Source organism: Ischnura elegans, chromosome 2 (genome assembly GCF_921293095.1).
Source record: "Ischnura elegans chromosome 2, ioIscEleg1.1, whole genome shotgun sequence".
Classification (NCBI taxonomy): Eukaryota; Metazoa; Arthropoda; class Insecta; order Odonata; family Coenagrionidae; genus Ischnura; species Ischnura elegans.
This window is the reverse complement of record NC_060247.1, coordinates 104,794,957-104,815,505: the sequence shown is the minus strand read 5'-3', so window position 1 is coordinate 104,815,505 and position 20,549 is coordinate 104,794,957. Positions and strand designations below refer to the sequence as shown.

Here is a 20,549-nt window from a genome sequence, read left to right as displayed (position 1 = left end):
AATCAAAAATTTCTGAGGGAATTTTCACCCGGAGATACTCCATTTGTCGAAATTCCATCATGATATGCTGAAATTATGTAAGCAGTTAGCCTTTCGTGGCATTGAGTTGGAGAAAAATCCCGAGCCAATGGGTTAAGGCAGGGCAGGGAGGAGGTTCCTTTTGGGCTGGGTGGGAGGGGAAGAGGGGAAGGAGGGGAGGAGGGAGAGAGGTGAGGTGAGGAGGGGAGGAATGGAGGTATGACGACCCAGGCGATGCGACGCAGCGGCGGCCGATGGAAGCGACTCTCTCTCTTCGGGCGGCGGGAAGGTGTCGCTGCTGCGGCGTCGGCGGGGAAAGCAACGGAGGGGAGGGGACTTGCTGGTCGGGAGAAAGGCGAACAACGCTGGGTTTGAGAGCGGGGAATCGTAAGGGGGAGGGGAGGGATATCACGCGGAGGGGAAGGCCCCGCCGTCTCCTCCTCCTCCTGCGAAGCTAGGCTTCTCCCGGGCTTCTCTCGACCGGGCAGTAGAACCGCGGCCTGCGGCAGGCAAGGACGACGGGAACTCGTCGAACCGTCCGGCATTGGCATTAACACCCGCCGTATTAAAAATATCAGCCTCTCCGGGAAGAAGAAAATCGAAAGAAAAAAAAGTTTTCTTTTTTGTTTGCAACCACTCCTCCACGAGCGTAATTACATATGTAATTTATATACATACATACACACATACAAAAATACATAAATCATCTTATATATTTACACACGATCGTATTCACGAATTACCCAATCCCCCCAATCAGCGCAGTAGGAAAAGTTATATATATATATTGTATAAGTATATATATATAAAGAACGGAAGCGGAACCCCATTCGATGGTACACGCAACAGACGCGTACATTTGGTGAAATCATACGAAGAGGACCCCATTCGACCCGAATGCGACCATACCTGCGGTGTTACTTCGGTGGAATCAAGAAAGTGTTCGAGGATTCCAAGATTTGTGCTTTCGGCATCCCTGGAGACTACACCGTGCGAAGACGACGACGACAATAATATTTGACAATAATCGTAGCAATTACGCAGTGTACATATATGTACATATTCTTTTGTACCTCTCGCGACGTTTGAGTGAGGAAGTGCATTCGTGCGAACTGGATTGTGGTGATCACGACAATAATAAAAATAATAATACTATTTTTCGAAGTCTAAGAGGAGAACAAGGAGGAGTTGTTAGGAGTGCAGTAACCATTCCCGGAGAGCCGGGTTCGACGGGTGACCGTCCGGGGCCATGGATAGAACCCTCTTGATCCTCCTTCTGGGCCTTATGGCCCTCCTGCCCTACGGTAAGTCCATAAAAAATGTTTAATGTACAATGAATACCACGTTTTTCTATTCTGGATTCCCCTGGCCCATTATTGTTACTGCACCACAGATCCTGCACCCACACCCCCACAGAGTGTTATTAGCCTCGTCGCTGACCGCATCGCGAAAAAAATATTTCTCTTTGTCAGGTGACATTGAAATTCTATTTCCATATTTTCACCGTGCTACGCATTTTGTGCTAGTGAATTTTTGTGTAATGTACTTTAGTGTATTTTTCGGTGTTTTTTATGCGTTTCCATTTTATTCTCATAGTTTTTCGTCGAGGTACATCTGTCACCATGGTGATTTTCGCGAGGGAACATATATGTATTAAGAGTTTCATATTCGTGCTGCCCTCGTGTTTTCTCTCGGCCTCAAAAATTTCCCGCCAAATTTCTGGCGTCGCACGAAGGAACCTTGATAATTCTGGGTGTGTGCTTGCCTAACCTTTTTTCCACGTTCCCTCCTATGCTTGAGTGTGTATCATAACCAGGCCGTCATTATATCTTCACTCCTCATGTCTTCCTCCAACCAAATGCGCATTTGATTCATTGTCACAGTTTGAAAATTTATTTAGGGGCGCTACAATGTTCTAATTTGGGCAATCCTCCCCAACTTCTTGCATATACTCCTTATACCATAATTACTGTCATCCGTAGAAATCACATTTTCCCTCATTCTAATCTTTTCTACTCACCAAGCTCGTGAAAATTCCTATCTAACAGTTTAGTTGTATGCGCCCATAATTTTATCCCATTCTTTGAAGTGATCCATCTGACTGCTTGAAGCGTGAACTAAAAAGTACTAATTTTACCAGTGTATACAGTACAATATTGGTGTAAGCATTCAAACTATTGTGCTGCGTATTCTAACTTCTACATATCTGCTCACCTTTGCGTCCAAACCACGAAAAGTTACCTTGCTCAGAATTTCCGTGGAATGTATGAGACAACGCTTCTCTTCATTTTCTCGACATAATTGGTTTCAAAGTATTTGCATTTGTGATGGTTAGACATTGTGATAGTGGGAATGGTAAGAATTCCACGAATGCTTTATTAGGTAAGTCAAGTAAAGAAAGTGAGCAAATATATTTTGCCATTGCGTTCGACCCACTCAGGACGACATTCGTATGCTTCTGGTGTATAAAGAATTTACTTCAGTTATACAAAACATTTACTACACTGTTCATTATCTCAAAAAAATAAGACTTCGCGACTTCAAAACTATCCCTCTTAAAAACTTGGATATCTGCATAGAGCCTCATCTAAGGTGTGGGTTAGTTTTCTCAACCCAATTCGCGCTATCGTAAATGTAACATCGTTTTCGTAGCTACCACAACATCGCCTCCAGCTATGTTTTGTACTCATTAGTCATCCGTTATTTATTATCATTATTTATGTAATTATTAATTTATTATAATTATCAATGTATTATAATTATGAATTTATTATGATTATTAATATATTATAATTATTATACAAAAGAAGCGTACCTTCTGGTGAGCTGAAAATACTCTCACCTTTGGAAACTGTTCAGGGAGCGGTATTATTGAAAATGGGGAAGAGTGAAGGGTGGGCTTTTTCCAAACAAGGATGGTCGACCTCGATGACGTTTTTATTGGCTCAGCAGATGAGTATCACCGTCTTCGTTTCAAACTCACCAGCGTGGCCAACCGCCTTTTCCCTCCCCCTCAGTCCTCCCCTACTACAATACTACCTGCCGGTGGCGCACTACATCGCACCAGGGACTAACCCAGTTCAAGGTTGACCACGAGGTGGTAGGAGCACGAAAGTGATGGGCAGATTGGGTGGCGGTGGGGTAGTCTGATGTTCAACATTTTCAGCGTCTTCGAAGGCCTAACTTCACGTGCCTACTCCAAAATCGGATTGACATAATCGTACAGAAGCGTGGTCAAGCCATATAACCTGGGAAGTGCAGTAAAAATATGAAAATATTTGGATGAGAGTACACTGATCGCATTTTGAGTGCTAATGTAGATTTTTTTTTCTTTTCTGACTCCTCCTCTTTTTTTTAAGGTGTAAAAAAAAACCACCTACGTCGATTTATTCAGCGTGATGCAATGATTTATTCCACGTTTAAAACTGAAATCGATTTTACTAGCTACTGTCGCGAATTTACTGATTGCATAGGTACTAGAGCTAAATTTTTTTCTGATCGTTTTCTTTTCTGATGCCTTATATCGTTATAAGCGTTAAAATAAACTCGTATGTATATTTATTTAGCGTGATATAATGATTTATTCCACACTGACAATGAATAAAATCGGTTTTAATTGTTACTGCCGTAGTTAAAACCGTTTCAACATAATGGATGCATTCCGAAACATGAATGAAATCCGCGATTCTGACCATATTCGAACTTATCACTTTTATATAAATCGGTCGCCGCATTTTTCTATCTCTCATGTGAATGGCTTGCCTCATCTTCATTTCGATTAAAATTTTGCTTTTGCTCCGAGCTCATCTCTATCTTGGGATCGGCTTCAGGATTTCCATCTATCATTACATCGTTTCAGATGGTGTTCACACCTCTATCCCTGATAATTTTCGGATAGTCCTTGAATTTCATATTTCAATTGCGTTTTCTCATTATCTACATGTATATCACTAATGCAGAATAAAGTTTGAATTTCAGTGAAGACGAGTCTCAATTACAGTTTCGGGAAATTACGGGGAAGATGACTGCGGAGTGATCCACTCCGCCATCTTTGTTTTTCGATTCCACGGTTACTCCGCGCGTGGTACTGCGTCGTTTCTGCTGGGGTCCGAGGATTTGCTTATGGCACTTATTCCTTGGGACTTAACATTTTTCCATAAACTCTAAAACTCTAGGGGGGTATATTTTGCTTTCCCTGCGTCTCTCAGCCTACTTTCGCTTGGTAGATTTCACGGTCATAGTCGCTGCTTATCTGATAAGGACACGGTTGCTGACTATGGTTCCATTTTTTAGAGAAGACGAATCGCTTGCTTGAATTCGAGTGAAAATTTTCCTAAAATTTCAGTTTCAATAAAAAATGCGCATTGAAATTGAATTTATTATAGATTATTTGTATTCTTAGAAGTCGTATTCAAGCGTAACATTTATTTAACTTGGAGTGTTACATTTATATGCGTGAGATATTATTTTGTTAATATCACAGAATATATATGCATGATAATGCATACGATAAATACAGCATTAGATGACTTTGTAGGTGAATTAAGCAATTGACTATGCGCGGGAGAGTCCCAGGTTCCAATCCCCACGGCGACCTCTTTTCATTTTAATAATTAGTTATAGGTCTCATTTATTCAAGTAAAGGGAATTAGAAGCCTATCCTCGATTATCTGTATGCCTTTCGCTGTTGGCTCATGTTATGGTGACCTCTTCCGGCTTTTTGGAAACCAATGTTCAAGCAGGAGCATTGAGTAAATTAATTTAGCACATTACTCTTAACCGTTGTGTAAGGCTGTCAGTGTCAACATTTTCATGGATGGAGAAAATGATGCATGAGTTCTTAATTGTACCTGTATTGACACATGTTATTTATTATGGGCTTAGATCTGCGTGGTTGATTGATTTTACTTACCACTTTTCTGTTTTAAGAACTTAAATAGATTGTCGGTTGTTCAATGCATATATTGGTGAATGGAATTCATTAGTTTTTTTTACATTTTTCGTACATTTTTTATTATTTTTTCTTGTTAAATATTTGAATTAAAGGCTGATTGAGTTCTGGTTCTGCTAAATCAGAGTGCGAAAATTGTTTTATGTGTTGCGTATAATATGAATGGTTTATGTTAAATCTCAGTGTGATCTTTATCTTTGCTTGACAATATTTTTTATTGAATCGCCTCCATACTATCGGCGGTCCACTCGGGGTGTATTTTTTTGATTTTTTATTCTTTTATCTTTTATTTTATGCATGTATCGATTCTAAAATTGTTAAAAGTAAAGCACAGCTCTTTTCTCATGGGCCTGGTGCTCACGAAAATAAATGAAATTATTATTATCAACTTCTATAAAAGTTGATAATTTGATATTATTTCTGTTTATAGGATTTTTCACGCTCCATTAATTTTGAGAGTTCTCCGGAAGAAAAACAAAACATTTCTCCATCAATGGATAATTTTTCTTGGAAGTAATGGAGGTGTAAAATTTTTTCTTGGGATAAATCATTTTACAGCAATGAATAGCGTTGTAAGTGGATTTAGGAGGGGGGGGCACGGGAACACGTGCCCTCCCCCCCCAGAAAAAAATACTTAAAAATTATGCAATATTTTTAATACAGTTATCGTTACGTTCATTTTTTGTGTATTACGGAGCCTCAATCATTTAACTTCATGTCAGTAACGTTCATATTAAAATAAAGAGAATATCTTGTAGGTACAGTGATTATTTTAATCTTGTTTTTAATCTCAATGATGAAAAGATGGTTTTCCTATCACACCCCTGAGCCCCCTCCAGAAAAAAATGTGGATCCGCCCCTGGATAACGCTTTATCTATTTTGAATATCTTCCTGTAATACAAGATTTTGCGAAATCATGGCGGATAGGGAGGCGATAATACCATCAGAAAGGTTTTTAATTTAATTCCCCGTCGCTACTTTGGCTTTTTACACTTTGATCGTTGAGCAGCAAATTTCGCTCATATAGCCTGCTAGTAAATTCTCATCCACCTTTTTCATTCACAACATGACCTGTGCATACTTTGAGAATATCCTTATATTACCTCGCCATATTACTTGGTCCGACAGAAGCGATGAAATGACATACACACGTACCGAATGCTATTGCTGCATCTTCACAGTTAATAAGCAAACCTTATTTGACTTTGAGTGCAATTCTTTTTCCTTTCGTTCTCCATTGACGCTGCGTATGTGTTTATCTCAGCTATCAATACGTGGTATTTTACACTAAAAACGGTTTCTTTATCAAGAATTAATCAATATGTCTGCTCTATCTTCGTTATATAAATATGTGCATTTATGGAGAACCTACGTTTATTCTGTCAATAGTGCGGATACTTGACTAATTACCATTCTTCTTCAGTGACTTTATTCAATGGATGGATGTATGGGAAAAATTGGGCTAACCATGCTATCTTAAGCCTTAAATAATAATTTTATAGTAATTTTTAGAAACTTGTGAATCAATCAAAAAGGCATTGCAGAGGATTACATTACAAACAATCCAAAAAAGATTACAGCGAAAAGGTCTTAATTTTTCCTCTTTATAAATAAAGGTAATTTATTTATTAATTATGTCCGCCTTTATTGAAGATTTGTCGTAAATGCTACCCACGTAGCTTTGCCTTTTTCCGCTACATTTAAGGGATTATTCAGTAGTGATGCCTTATTATCCATGGATTTTTATGAAGTTTGTGTGTCTATTCATGTGAATACCTAGAATATTTATCAATAAAAGGGAAGATATGCCTTGCGAAATATTCATATATACCTTGGAATATGCATTATTAGTCAAAACATGGTTTTGAATCATTCGTGGACGGAAAATTCTCCGAGCTTTAATTTGGACATAAAGGTAAACGACCAACCTTGTTGCCGGAAACAGACATTTTCATTGTGAATTAATTCACTCGTTACACATGAATCAAGGATGCTAGCCAATTTATTTCCAAGCTGAGGCAGTGATAAAAATCAGTCTCACCGATTATTTTTCCCTACTTTCACTTTTTTTCTTCCTCCCCGGTCCTGTCCGGCTTGGATGCACGGGTCTGGTTGAGAGAGAATATTCCATATGAGACAAATGCTCTGCAAACATTTTTGCTCGTTTAAACATGGTTATGGTATGACATGTAAGGTTGATAATACCCAGATTTTCAAGAACATTAGATTTGTATTAAGGTGATTACCCAAAGTATTAATAAATAAAAGGAAAGATATGTGATTTAAAAGATAAACAAATACATAATAATTTGTAGAATAATTTTAGTAATGCAAGTAACGTGGTTATGGCTAGCGAAGGAAAGGAAAATTCACCGAGCTTTAATTTGGAGTGAAAGGTAAACGACCAACCCTGTTGGCTGAAACAGACATGTTCATTTAGCATTAATTCACTCCTTTAAACATGACTCAAGGATGCGAGCCAATTAATTCCCGAGCCGGTGATAAAAGTCAGCCTCCCTAATTATTTTTCCCCTACTTTTATTATTTTCGGTCCGGTCCAGCGTGGATGCGCGGGTCGGGTTAGGGAGGCAGAGAATATTCGATATGCGACACATGCTCCGCAAACATTTTTGCTGTCATCTCATTTGTCGTCGGTCGGGGGACGGGGAGCCAACGGCAAAGTTTCTCACCCCCTCCCCCCCTTCACCGTGTCGTCTGCCGAACCACCTCTCCTCCTCCACCGACACTTCTCACTCCTCTTTCATCTTTCGCGCGATGCCCTACCCCACTCCTCCTCCTCACTGGGGGGCCTCCTCCTCCTCCCGTCGGCATTCCTTTCTCGCATTCCTCCAGTCTCCGAAATCCCTCCCTCTTTTTCTTTTTTACGCCTTTACAACCTCGTCCCACGCCCCCGATTCTGCGACCACCCTCACTCTCATGGTGAAATGGTCAGGGGAGAGAGAAAACAGGAAAATAAAATGCCTCGGCAATGTTTACCTCCTCCTGCTACTTAGTTTTTTTTCTCTCTTCTCTTAATTGACTTGATGAGTATATTTTAATGCGCGTGCCTAATTCTATTGAACAGTTATCTGGAAAAAAACGAGATGAATTATTGGGAATGGTTGGGGAAGGAAAGGAAATTAATGGAGGAGAAATATATCTCGGAAATATTTGTATCCTGGTAATAATTTTGTGCCTAATAGTTGTCTTGATGAGTGGATTTAGCTTCATTAAACAGTTATTTGAATAAAAGAAAAATGAGATATTTCAGTGAGATTTTTATAACAAAATACTTGTGTCCAAACAGTTTATTATTCATGATTTTATCAATTCCACTAATGCATCATAGGTGAAATTAGATTACATACAGCTTGGAAAAACTAAATGAATAACTTGGAGATAGCCAGGGGAGAGGTGGGAAATTCGTTCTTAATATTTATCTCTTACATGTAAATTTTCCTGTTAAATGACTTACATGCTTTAATATTTTTTAATTCGTTCATTGAAAGTTTTTGAGGGTTTTGATTAAACAAAATAATTTTTGAAGATTTGGAATAAAAAATACCATGGTAATTTTTCTCCTATCCTATAGCTCCTCCTGATATTGATGATTCCGTTCTTTAGTTCGAACCAATTCATCAATGGTTAATTCGGAAGAAATGGAAGAAACAGTGGCAATGATTAATGAGATTACCGGTCAGAAATTAAGGCTAAGGAAAAGTTTACATCACATTTAGATCGCGTTTTTTGTTTACCGATCCGCCAGTAAAATGTAGAAATTTGATTTAAAAACTATCTTTCTGAGTTGACTGGGTTACGAGCTTACAAAACTATAATACATTAACCCCATTGTTAAAATAGCAAACAGCCCAGGGAATCTATTGATCAGTGTTAGATTTCCTTATCAATGTTTATCGTCCTCTCCGTATTCAATTCAAGTTCCCTTCAGCAAGAGTAAATCTATTCTCTTCCTCTCAGCTATACGTTTTAATTCGGAAGTAGAAATACGAGGCGTAATCTAAGATAAATTAACTACCATAATAGGTAATAGCTTTAGTCCACATTGGATTGATATAACACGCTCATTTATGATGTCTTTTATTATGTTACACTACACAAAATATGCCGTGCGTGCAATGAATAGTATTTATGTTGGGATGCATCCTTTTTATATTATTTAGCTCCCTTCTTTTCTTCACAGTGATTTAATTCTTTCCACGTAGACGTCTATGTATTTTATCTATTTTAAGTGATTTCCTGGTGATAAATGGGGCATTAGTAATATTAATTGAAGGTCCGATGCTTTCCCTGCAAAGCTGTTGGATTAAGGATTCTAGGCCTTGCAGCTGTGTGAGAACGTTTTTAACGTTTCGACGTCCAGCGTTGAAATTTATTTCTCTGGACAATTTCACGCAGCTGAAAACCAGATAAAATTTAATGCAGAAGTAACATCGTGGGATTTCTGAAGACTTTTACCAGAAAAAATGTTCACTTAAGTTTCGATATACCCTAGAGTTTGACGGGATGACTTTTTTTTAGCATGTATTTCGCAAAATTGTCCTTTTAATCAATAATTATACCATCCAATATTGAAAAATTCAATTTACGAAGAAACGAACACACTCATGTTCAGTCATTCTTATAGAGTTTGCCTAAATTCTGTGCTCAATAGACTAGGAACGTCGTCAGTTATACTAGGTAATATTTCTATGGATAGTATTCGATAGATTTAGAGGTAAAACTTGATAAGATTAAAAAATACGTATCTTGATAAACTCGCTGTGTAGAAGGCACAAGTTTTTCAAGCGCGGATTGTTGGAGGCTACGCCCTGAGGGTCTGATGCCGGCACCGCACAATCGGCCGGTTGGCTCTTCGCCTTGGGCAGTGGTCCCTGGCGGCAAGCGTGATGGCCCGGACTCCGGAAGTTGCAATCATCGGCATTCTCTCCCACTTCCGTGTGGTTTGATTGATGTCATACAATTCATTTTACACTAGATATATCGCATTTGTGATAGTGGATCAATTGAGGTTAATCTGGTTGATTTTTGAAAGCTATTAATTTCAAAGCTATATATTTAGATTTTGGCATTTATTTATAACAGAAATTGATGAATCCGTTGGGCTGCTTCGAGCTGTTTTTTTTCTATGAAAATACTGATTTCTTAGCGATGAAAGTGATGGTGAGCATTACGAAAGAATTGTAATTATAGTGCTTTCATCTTTTTCGTTATTCTTAATGTTCACTTTATCATACAATGATTATCCATCTATTCTTCAATTAATTCAAGATTTTCTGGGAAAATACGGTACTTCGTATGGTAAATCATGGCTCTAGCTTAATTATTACGAATATGTTTTGCTGATTTAATTTTCTAACGAACCAATATTGAATACAAATGTTGAGTCTCCCTTTAGATTCGGACGTGACCCATGAAAATGAGATATGAAGGAAGATAAATAAATAACTTTGTTAGTGATTCTCATTTGTCAATCATATAGCGAACTGACATTTTATGAACTCAGGCCGAACTTACACAATTGGTAATGTAAATCTACCTTATCCGGTAGGTTATTTTAATATAGGTTGAATTTAGAGTAAGAAATTAGGAATCTTTGCATCAGAAATATGGAACTATAGTTAGTATTATGTATTTAAATTTCCAATTTTATATTTAGAGAATCAAAGTTACGAGCAGGAATCAGCGCTAGTCGAATGATATCGTAATGAGTGTGATTTTCATTAGACTTGCACCGTGTTGTTGTATTTACCTGAAAATTGCGTATCATTGAAGCATATGGGATTAGATTCAGAATTAGAGGGCCATCTGTGAAAATTTTTAGATCGTGCCGTAGGAATAACTGTGTCGGTAGTAGAGTGCGTGCTTAAATGCACGGGGAAATTTAAATAATTGAAGCAATATCATTCTTAAAATTCGGCTTTCAATCATTGCCATGAAATAAGGCATTAAAATTAGGTTTGTTTTTCAAGTTTATTTCGGTGTCCTTTCATAAATTATCTTATGATAATTATATTAAGTACTATTTTTTTATCCAAAAATTATCTTTTATTTGTGAACGGTAAATTATACGTTCTAACCTACGTCATCATTCCAAACCTTGTCATTTCTATATTTGGCCCTCGAAAACTCTGGCGCTGTCGGAAGTATATTTGATCATTTTCAAATTTTGTGGTTAAATGTTGGACTTCCAATTGGTCACAGGCTCCTTTTGATAGATCATAATTTTATTTGGAACAAAATCAGTCCGTAAGAATTTATTCCAAGTTGACATACATCGATATTATCTTCGTTGTTTTTTTCTCAGATAGAATTTAAAGACGGAGGAAATGTGTTGTTAAATATTTTCCTTCACTTTTTTGTGACTTAATAAAAGTAATTTTTCTTTGAAGATTTTCGCAGTTTTATCTATCTGGTAAGTTCCATCATTTCCCGAAAGGAATTTACTTTATAAAAGTAGTTCTTAGAAATGTATACATTCCTCTTCTGACCTTCTCGTGGCAAAGCAACCCATGAAATAGGCCTTCCAATATTTCCAGAGTAAGCATTATTTCAGAGGAGGGTGACAAGCAGCAGTCCAATAATTCTTTCCTTCATTTTTTTGCTGCTGCTTACTTATCTGCTCTCGGATCTGTCGATAATAGCGTCTTCGTTGTATTTCATCTGTGCAAATATTTAGATCATTCCGTTGAAGTAAACGCGTCTATAGGTAATGTCACAAATACAGTAGGACATTTGAATGGTTCAAGGAATTTTGTTCTAATATTTTTCTTATATTCATCGCCATGTATTATGGAGTTAAAATTAGGTTTACGTTCTTCCAATTTATTCCTGCCTTTCTTCATACTTTATCTTATCAGATTTATGTTAATAACTTTGCATTCAAATATTGTTGATCAATATCATAGCATAAGCTATGGCGAAATTCTAATAGTGCTGGAATACAAAAAGAGGCTGAGTAAAAGAATTTAATCCTTAAATTTTTATATCGATGAAAGTGAACTAATCTTATTTGTAAAATGATTTGTTGAATTAATCGCATTGTCGTAATTAAATTTTGTGTTTCATCCCCGGACTTAGCGCGTTTCATAAGAAGGTAGGAAATTTAAGTATTCTCTTTGTATCATTATATTTTTGCCAGAAAAGATTGTAAAAGTTATCTTGAGATAATGAATAAATTTATTCACTTTTTATCTCAAGATAAAAATAATATTCTCAAGATAAAAATAATATTTTTATCAAAAGATAAAAATATTTTGCCGAGGGCTATAATTTAGGTCAATCTCTTACCGAATATGGCTTCCTTGTAATGGGCGTAAATTGCCCATTGCGTTTAATGGGAGACCTCGTGAGGAGGATGATAGGCTGAATGTATGCCTTTTTTTGGAAAAGTTTCCATTAATAGCCAAGGGCCTGTTAGTTTTAGGTAATTGAACTATTTTCTAGACCGTTTAGTTAAAGAATAATATGTCTTGTTTTCTGAGCCTTAACATTTACGTAACCGTTTTATGCTGCCCGTAGTTGAATGATGCTAACGTTCAATCCAATTATTGGGATACTTATAAGGCAGGAGGAGTCTTGGATATCCTCTCAGTGAGATTTTGCGTTCAATGATAAATATTAGAAAGCGAAACATTAAAATTTCTCTTTGCGATTTCACCGACATGGCCGATATCATTAAAAGAGCCAGAATTTGGAATTCTCACACTTCTGGGGTATGTAACCTTATCTCTGTGATGAAAAATGAAAGCGCTTAAAGATCTAAAACGAGAGAGCATTAAGTTGAGCTGGAATTCCCTGAATCCCTATCTATCGAGGAAGTATATGGGAAAAAGAAAACATGATGGGAGTTTTTGGAAAGTTTGTAGGAAATGCCTTTACCGAATGTGGATCAGCGTTGGCCTTGACTTTCAATCAGAGATCAAAGTATTTTAAATGCCTCCTCCGACAAAGCTTCCCAGGCCAGTACCGATAGAAGACTTGAAAGCGGTGTCTGTACTTTGAAGTCCTCGATTTGAATACGGCTGAGTTTTATTGTGGGGTTAAATGACCGGGGTCGTCCGTTAGGCAATATATCGTTTTCCGTTAGATCTCATCTGGGAACTCAGTTTCTGGTTTACGCTCTCGTGGTTGTTTTTTTAATCCAAAACTTTGACTCTCTGTCTTTAGGTCACGGCCCGAAGAGAATCGACCGCATTTTGTCGTTTACAGATGTTGGTTGGCATTACCTGTCTAAAGCTTTAATTAAAAACGCTAATACAATGTTATTTTCTAGGCATGTAGAATAGATCCTTGTCAAATTTTACCAGTCGCTCAAATATTAAAAAAATGTATTTTGTAAAATTCCGAAATTATGCTATTAGTCGTATGTGAATACATTTTAATGTAATATGTATAGATTTTAGATAAAAATAAATATTATAAAAAGTAAAGGAAACTTTGTCATTCCACATAAATACATTTAATGTACGACCTAAGATTCGACGTGGCCCGTCATAATCTGGTACGAATGCATAGAAGTCAGTGAATATGTGACGTGACGTTAACGTGAATTACGTGACATCTATTCATATGTGCCAATTTATGATGGGCCACGTCGATTCCTGGGTGGTACATAAAACATTTTTGTGTAATTACAAAGTCTTCTTTACTTTTCATTATTTTAAGTAGATTTCATGAAGTCACGCCCGAGACTACTAATTATATAAAAATAAATGTTATTTATAGGGTGTATTTTACGCCCTCTCTGAAAAAAATCAAGATGCTTTCAAGTAAGAAATACGACAAAAAGACCGGTAGAATAGGAATGACCCGAACGAGGAAACATTGATTCTTGGATAAAGCAATCCTGCAGAATATTTAAGATAAACAGTGCGTGTTTTTCTTAAAAAAATGTGAGTTTATTTTACTTGGATTTCGTGACAAGAAAGATACCCAGTTAAAAATATAAATTACATTAATTCTTTACCGCAATAATTTTCCCTGAAAGATTTCAGTTTTCTCTGGGTGAGGATGGACTTTTAGAAGCATAAGTTAGATGGCTGATATTGGCTTTTTATGTGAACAAGTGATAATTTTAGCAGCTATTACAGCGAGGAGATATCTCCCATGAACCATATTTATTTGTCTTAATTTATGATTTTCAATGCACAGATACATTTTTAGGAAAGCATGGGTACTTTTATCACAAGGTTATACATTTATATCCATTCCTTGTTTCAAGAATCAGGTATTTATTTCAACTAAGAACCGAAGATTTCTCCTCATCCCGCCTAATATGGTATCGTAACGGATTAATAACTGTTCTGTGGTATGAATTTTCATTGTAGAAGTCGCTTTTTGTCTCTTTGCTCATTGCTCACATCGTTTTCCTGCTTTGGTACTTAAGATAGACCGTTGGTTAGACCATTAGCCAAACACCGTTGGTTTAATTTCTATTTCAGTAAAAAGTAACTGGATATGACTACAAAAAATGAATGAAATTGCAGAGGAATGAAAAGATAGGAGAACCTATATCTACGGCAACACGGAAATTCTTCGTGCGAAGAAAACAACCTTCCTCGGCGTAATTCTGGACCAACGAATGCGAAGGAGGCAACTTACATTCATTCATTACTCTTTAGGAAAAACTTCAGCAGCTGCCTCTCCACTTCGTCCCCTTCTTAACAGAAATTCCAGACTTTCGCTAAAAACCAAGATTCTACTATACTACCGTATGATGAAACCTCTGCTAGCTTATGCGTCACCAGTCTGGCTCATGGCGGCAAAAACCCACCTTTAGACATTGTCCTAGACATTTCGCTAGACATTGTACCTATGGTCAATGTTACCATTCGTTCACTTCGTTAGGGAATTCTCTGAAAGGCCTCTGTGCCTTTGTAACTCACCAGCTTATCGCTGAGTGACTGTTGAAAGGGACGGAAATTAACTAAAATGGTAAGGGAACGGAAAAATATCATCTTGGTGCCTGTAAGTGGTTCCTCATGTGCCATGGAGAAACCACCGTCTCCAAAACCCAAACTCTCTTAAACCAAAACTCTCCGTGAGTAGTTCTTCCGCCGTACGAGTTGAGAAAATCACTCTGGTAGGTACATGAAAGATAGCTTGCACTGTTGAGCAGTAGAATATATGTACTTATGTATAAGCAGTTTGCAGAAACGTAACACTTTTCATGGATACATTAAGTATTTTATTAAAAAATCAGAATCTAAGTCCGAATGCGATTGCCGGACGTAGAGAAATTCTCCTGTAGTGTCAGAAAATAGAGCCACCCTTTCTCGACCATCGCCAATATGATTTATTCGTTGGCTATCACAAACCACATTTCATTTTACATAACGAGACCAAAGATTTGATCGGTGCGGGTGTACCTCAAAAGAGACAAAAAGCTACAGGCGTGTGTTTTTTCCATATTCAGGCTAGGGGGCCAGTTTCTTCCACTGGGACTCCTTTAACTGAGGGGTATATTTCTTGGGGGGTCCTAAGGATTCAACTGGACTTGTATCCAGAACCGCTAGACCAGTTACCAAACGCTGTATCTAGTAGGATATTATGATCCCAAAAACGACGATGCTACCCTAAGAAAATTCCATAAACTACATGGGATATTCATCAGCAGTACGACCGGATATTGTATCATTTTCTTGGCGCGTGAGTGCGTAAACTTCAGTATTATTTCAAGCTATTTGAGGTACGGAGAAGCCAAATTCCGTAACTAATTATCCGTTTCTATAAAGTTTCCTAGATCATGGTATTTTGCGCATTTTATCAAAGAATTCAGCAGATTCTCTTCGAAGAGTTTTATTTATTTTGTGAAACTTATTCAGAATAATTTCTCAGCGGGGCTCGAGTAGGTGTTTTGGCTAGAGCGTAGGCTTCCCAATCTCGGCGGTAGCGGAGATTTTTCAGAGACTGTCAAGTCCCTACTTGAGTGCTTCGTGTACAGCACTCCGTCCGTCAAATGGAACGTTAAGCCGAGGTCCTGTTGAAGTCTTTCGAAAGGAGTAAGTTAATGCCGACGCCGGGTTTCCATCGGCTCTACCTTCCCTTCACTTACATATGGAGCAAATGACCGTAGCTATCGGTCGTCTTCTCCATATTCCATACCAATTTTCTCAGCGATATCCCTATATAGTCAGGTTTCCATCTAATTTATTCACTGCTACTGTGGTGATGAAATATCTCTCATATTGAAACATCCGTCCATTTTTCTGGCGTTGATAGATTCTAAAATTGGCCAACGCAGTGGAAACGGTCCGTTTTTTTCATTACGAAGGGTCTTCTCTAATAATAACGTGAAATAAATTTAGGATGTTTTCTTAGCGTTGTCCGTACGATTATGCCTATGCAATATTGAATACAAAAATGTCAAGTACATTGGAAAGTTTTGCGAGCGAATTACATTTTTTATAATTTCCATTTATTTTCCATATGCATGTTAAAAATTGAAAACTTCTAACTAATCATTGGACAATAATTTCACCCTATTTTATCGTTTCTGCAGGTGGTAAAAACCTAATGTGGTCCCGTGATCATATTCCATGTTCCATTGTTAAAGACGTCAAAGTTTCGGTGAGAAATGATATTTCAAACTTTATGTTTCACGACCCCTTATTATATATATATTTTTTTTTTAGATCACGAGATGTGGGTCAATTGTAAATATTATTTATTTTTTCCAAACTTTGGAAAAAATAAATAATATTTACAATTGACCCACATCTCGTGATCTAAAAAAAAAAATATATATATAATAAGGGGTCGTGAAACATAAAGTTTGAATTATACAAGGAAGAGAAGCTGTCCAGTTGTTCATCAATTCACTTCACCCAGGATAAAAAAGGAGATTTTATGCCAGAGGAGAGTTAAATCAGAAGAGATTGAAAACCATTTTCAACAGGAAGGACTACGCCAAGCAAGAGGAATATGGGAGATAAAAGTCCGGAAATAGATATCACATCTAAAGCAAAAGCCCTGAGGATGGACAAATATAATGTCCGAAACGTTGGCAAAGTTTGGAAAAAATAAATAATATTTACAATTGACCCACATCTCGTGATCTAAAAAAAAAAATATATATATAATAAGGGGTCGTGAAACATAAAGTTTGAATTATACAAGGAAGAGAAGCTGTCCAGTTGTTCATCAATTCACTTCACCCAGGATAAAAAAGGAGATTTTATGCCAGAGGAGAGTTAAATCAGAAGAGATTGAAAACCATTTTCAACAGGAAGGACTACGCCAAGCAAGAGGAATATGGGAGATAAAAGTCCGGAAATAGATATCACATCTAAAGCAAAAGCCCTGAGGATGGACAAATATAATGTCCGAAACGTTGGCAAAGTTTGGAAAAAATAAATAATATTTACAATTGACCCACATCTCGTGATCTAAAAAAAAAATATATAGAAATGATATTTTACGATTCCCACGACCCCAGAAACGAAAATAGCGTCATTTTCATGGGAGAAACTGTAATATTTCTGAGAATTCCGATGAATAGATTCGTATTTGTAGGGTTTTGCAGGGTAAACTCACGAAAATCTTGAGACCCCGATGTGTCGAGCCATTACTGGGTTCGCATGTGGTTTCCTACCATTCAAACAATGCAAGTCTGAGTCGTATTGATGGGAGACATCTAGTTTAATCTCTGTATCCCTCTAGATAACCTTTTTTCGTGTTTTATTCTTCGTACTCATGTTGCCATTTGGAGGAAATATGACGAAAATGGACTAGAAGCGTTCGAAATGTGAATGTGGAGAAGAATGGGGAAGGTGATGTAGACGAAGAAAATGAGGAGGGACAAAGAGTTAGGCAATGGTTGGTGAGGAGTAAAGTTTCTAAATAGGATACGTAAAAGACAGATGGTTGGGCGGTGTGAGAACTGAACAGATGTTGAAAACAGTGTTAAAGGGAGGAATGTTTGGTTGGCGAGAGAGGAGAAAGAAGTAATTATGGAGGTATTTATAAATAGAAGGAAAGTTATTCGGCCTTACTATGAATTGAAGAAGGAAACCGAGATATAGATTGGGAAGCGTGCCTGCTAAGCTGCCAAATGCTTCATTTAAATCTACCGTACTTTAGTAGATAATAATCTTGTGGACTGATTTTTTTTGCAACTTACGTGGTAGCACTGTCCTGGAAGACGTGTGCTTTCATGAAGTTACGTGGGCTCTTGACAGATACATAATGTGATGGTCAAATATCAATATTTCCTCTCTGTTTTCATAATAATTTCACTATTTGGATGACCGACCTTTGTAGGGTTTGAGAATTCATTGTGAATTGAAGACGGAACTCCAAGTTGGAAGGGTAGAGAGGCCGGGTCAATCTACAAAATGCTCAATTTAAACGTACCTTAACAGGAAGAAAACTTGAATAATAGTTATAATTCTTCAGACCAGGGGCTAATTGTGAATTGAAGTGGGAATATAAGTTGGGAGGATAGAGAGACTGGGTTACTCTGCAAAATTCTCCAATTAAACGTACCTAAACAGGTAGAAAACTCAAGTAATGATTATGATATTTCTACGGAACAGGTCGCAGAGCCAGGGACGCAGTTTATATTCCTCTTCCCGTAGCTCACCCGCCAAAATCCGACACTTCCCCACCTCCGCCACGAGAATCGACTCTGTCTTCGGAAACAAAATGGCGTCCGGGGGTTTCAGTTGGGAGCGGGCTAAGAGGGGAAGCTTGCGTTTCTCGCTATCTCTGCCAGCGTGTGTGTCTGTTGCGAGGGGTGCAAGGGTTCGCGGGAAGAGGCAGTGGGAAGGGGAACGGAGGGGAGAAGAGGGGGAAGTGGACGATAGGGGGAGTTAGTAGGGGTGGATCGAGACTGTAGCAGATCATTACTACGTTGCGCTCTGCGGCTTAAAGTATTGTGCGCGGTTTTCCAGCTCCGCCTTATTCGTTAAAGGCCTTGCGGACAGTAAATACCGCTCCAGCTCCAGAGGAGATTTTTTTTCTGTTACATCCCTCACCCCCGTAGAAAACCACCCTCTCCTCGCTTCTAATAATCCTTCATTTTTTTCTTTTCCTTGCGTTTTTCGATTCGCTAATGTTTTTTTTTATACGTTTGCATCTCAACAAAGGACGACTTCACGGTCGGAGATACTTCCTCAGCCGTCCGCAAGCGCTTCTTGTAAACGGTGCGTTTACGCTCAGTGCGCGCCGCTGTTTGTTTGTTGATGTGTTTATTTTTTTTCGCTTTTTCCATTTTGAGATTTGGGTGCCTTTTTCTTCATAATACGAAAGAGGTCTCTTTTTACGTCGTGCCCATTTTGTGGTGTGGTATCAAGGATTGTGCTTTTTCCAATCAGTTCCGAATGCTTTTTTCTTTAGACCTAAATTTCATCCAGAGTTTTTGCTTGGGGGTGAATTATCTTTTTACAAGCTTTTGAAATGTTTTCAAAAACGCAAATGATGTCTTAGGTTTCGCATGTTTGCCATTCTATTGTAAAACAGTCCCTAGCTTCTTATGAATCTCCAATGAATCCTTTTTTGTTCAGCCGTAGGCTGCTTTATTCTGCCTCCAAAGTAGTTAAGGAAGAATAAAAAGTACGATAATTCCACTCTTTTCTGCATACCATATTTTCTGGGTAACATATACCATGCTATGAATGTTCAGACAGCATAGTATAGTCATGCATTTACATTAAGCTTGAGTGATTGAGATTATGATGCAAGTTTAATAATGTAAACATTCAAAATCGTGAGGATTATTTCAAATTTAAAGCTGTTTCACATTAGCAACATTTCTTTTGAGTCGCTCAAATGTTTTTGGTCATCCTCGCTAATTTTTTCCCCAGTATGTTATAATTAGATATATTTCCCAGTATATTTTTATAGTTAAGAAGATGTGTCATTAATAGGTTCCTCGTCGTCCATGTTAGTCCTAATCGTTGAGGCATTATATTTGTCAAAGGCCTCCCTAATTTGCTGGGAACGGTTGAGAAGTTTTCGGAATACCCTTATCCCGAATTAGCGCTTGTTGAAGATATCCGTATGCCCCTTTTCGTGGAGTCACGTGGGAGTAATTTTTCGTCATATTCTTCGGATGAGGCAGCAGCTTTGCTGAAATTTATTCAATCCCATTTGATGATTTACGATAAATGTGAATAATGGTAACTCAGATGGGGGATGGCCTAGTGGGTGGAGCGCTCGATAGCTGATAGAAAGGCTCCGGTTGCAAAACACGGGTTTAAGCATTTGCACCCCCCTAACAAAGTCCTCCATGTGGCCCAAAGAGAAGAAATTTGGCTCCATACGTAGAATCCACAACCATTGGACGCAGCCGAATCTTCTAAACCAACCTTCCGAATGAAGCTATGATTGGGTAAATTTATCTGTCTAGGGAGGTGTATGACACTTTTTGTCGCAATCAGGGCAATGACTATGTACGTCGAGCCCTGAGTTGGCTTAATCTGGCATAAAATAATTGATTGTTTTACTCGCATAGTGTAACTCAGCATTGCTCAGCTTATTAAGAGGGTATCCGTTGAATCGATCGAAATTCGTAGAAAGAAAACCGTTGAGTCCGCAAGAAAAATGAAAGGTCGCCGG

At 37.9% G+C, this 20,549-nt stretch overlaps 1 protein-coding gene across 3 annotated transcripts in view; it reads left to right on the top strand.

Moving 5' to 3' along the window:
- The first annotated feature begins 470 nt into the window (after window positions 1–470).
- The window catches only part of LOC124154291 (protein Skeletor, isoforms B/C-like), a 267,181-nt gene continuing 247,102 nt past the window's right edge, over window positions 471–20,549 (top strand). The window contains exon 1 of one of the 3 annotated variants that reach the window (XM_046527914.1): window positions 471–1,322. In XM_046527914.1, the coding sequence (XP_046383870.1) occupies window positions 1,268–1,322 (55 nt within the window). In that variant the 5' untranslated portion in view covers window positions 471–1,267. The remainder of the gene's footprint in view (window positions 1,323–20,549) is intronic. The other 2 variants (XM_046527915.1, XM_046527916.1) reach the window with 2 other exon arrangements.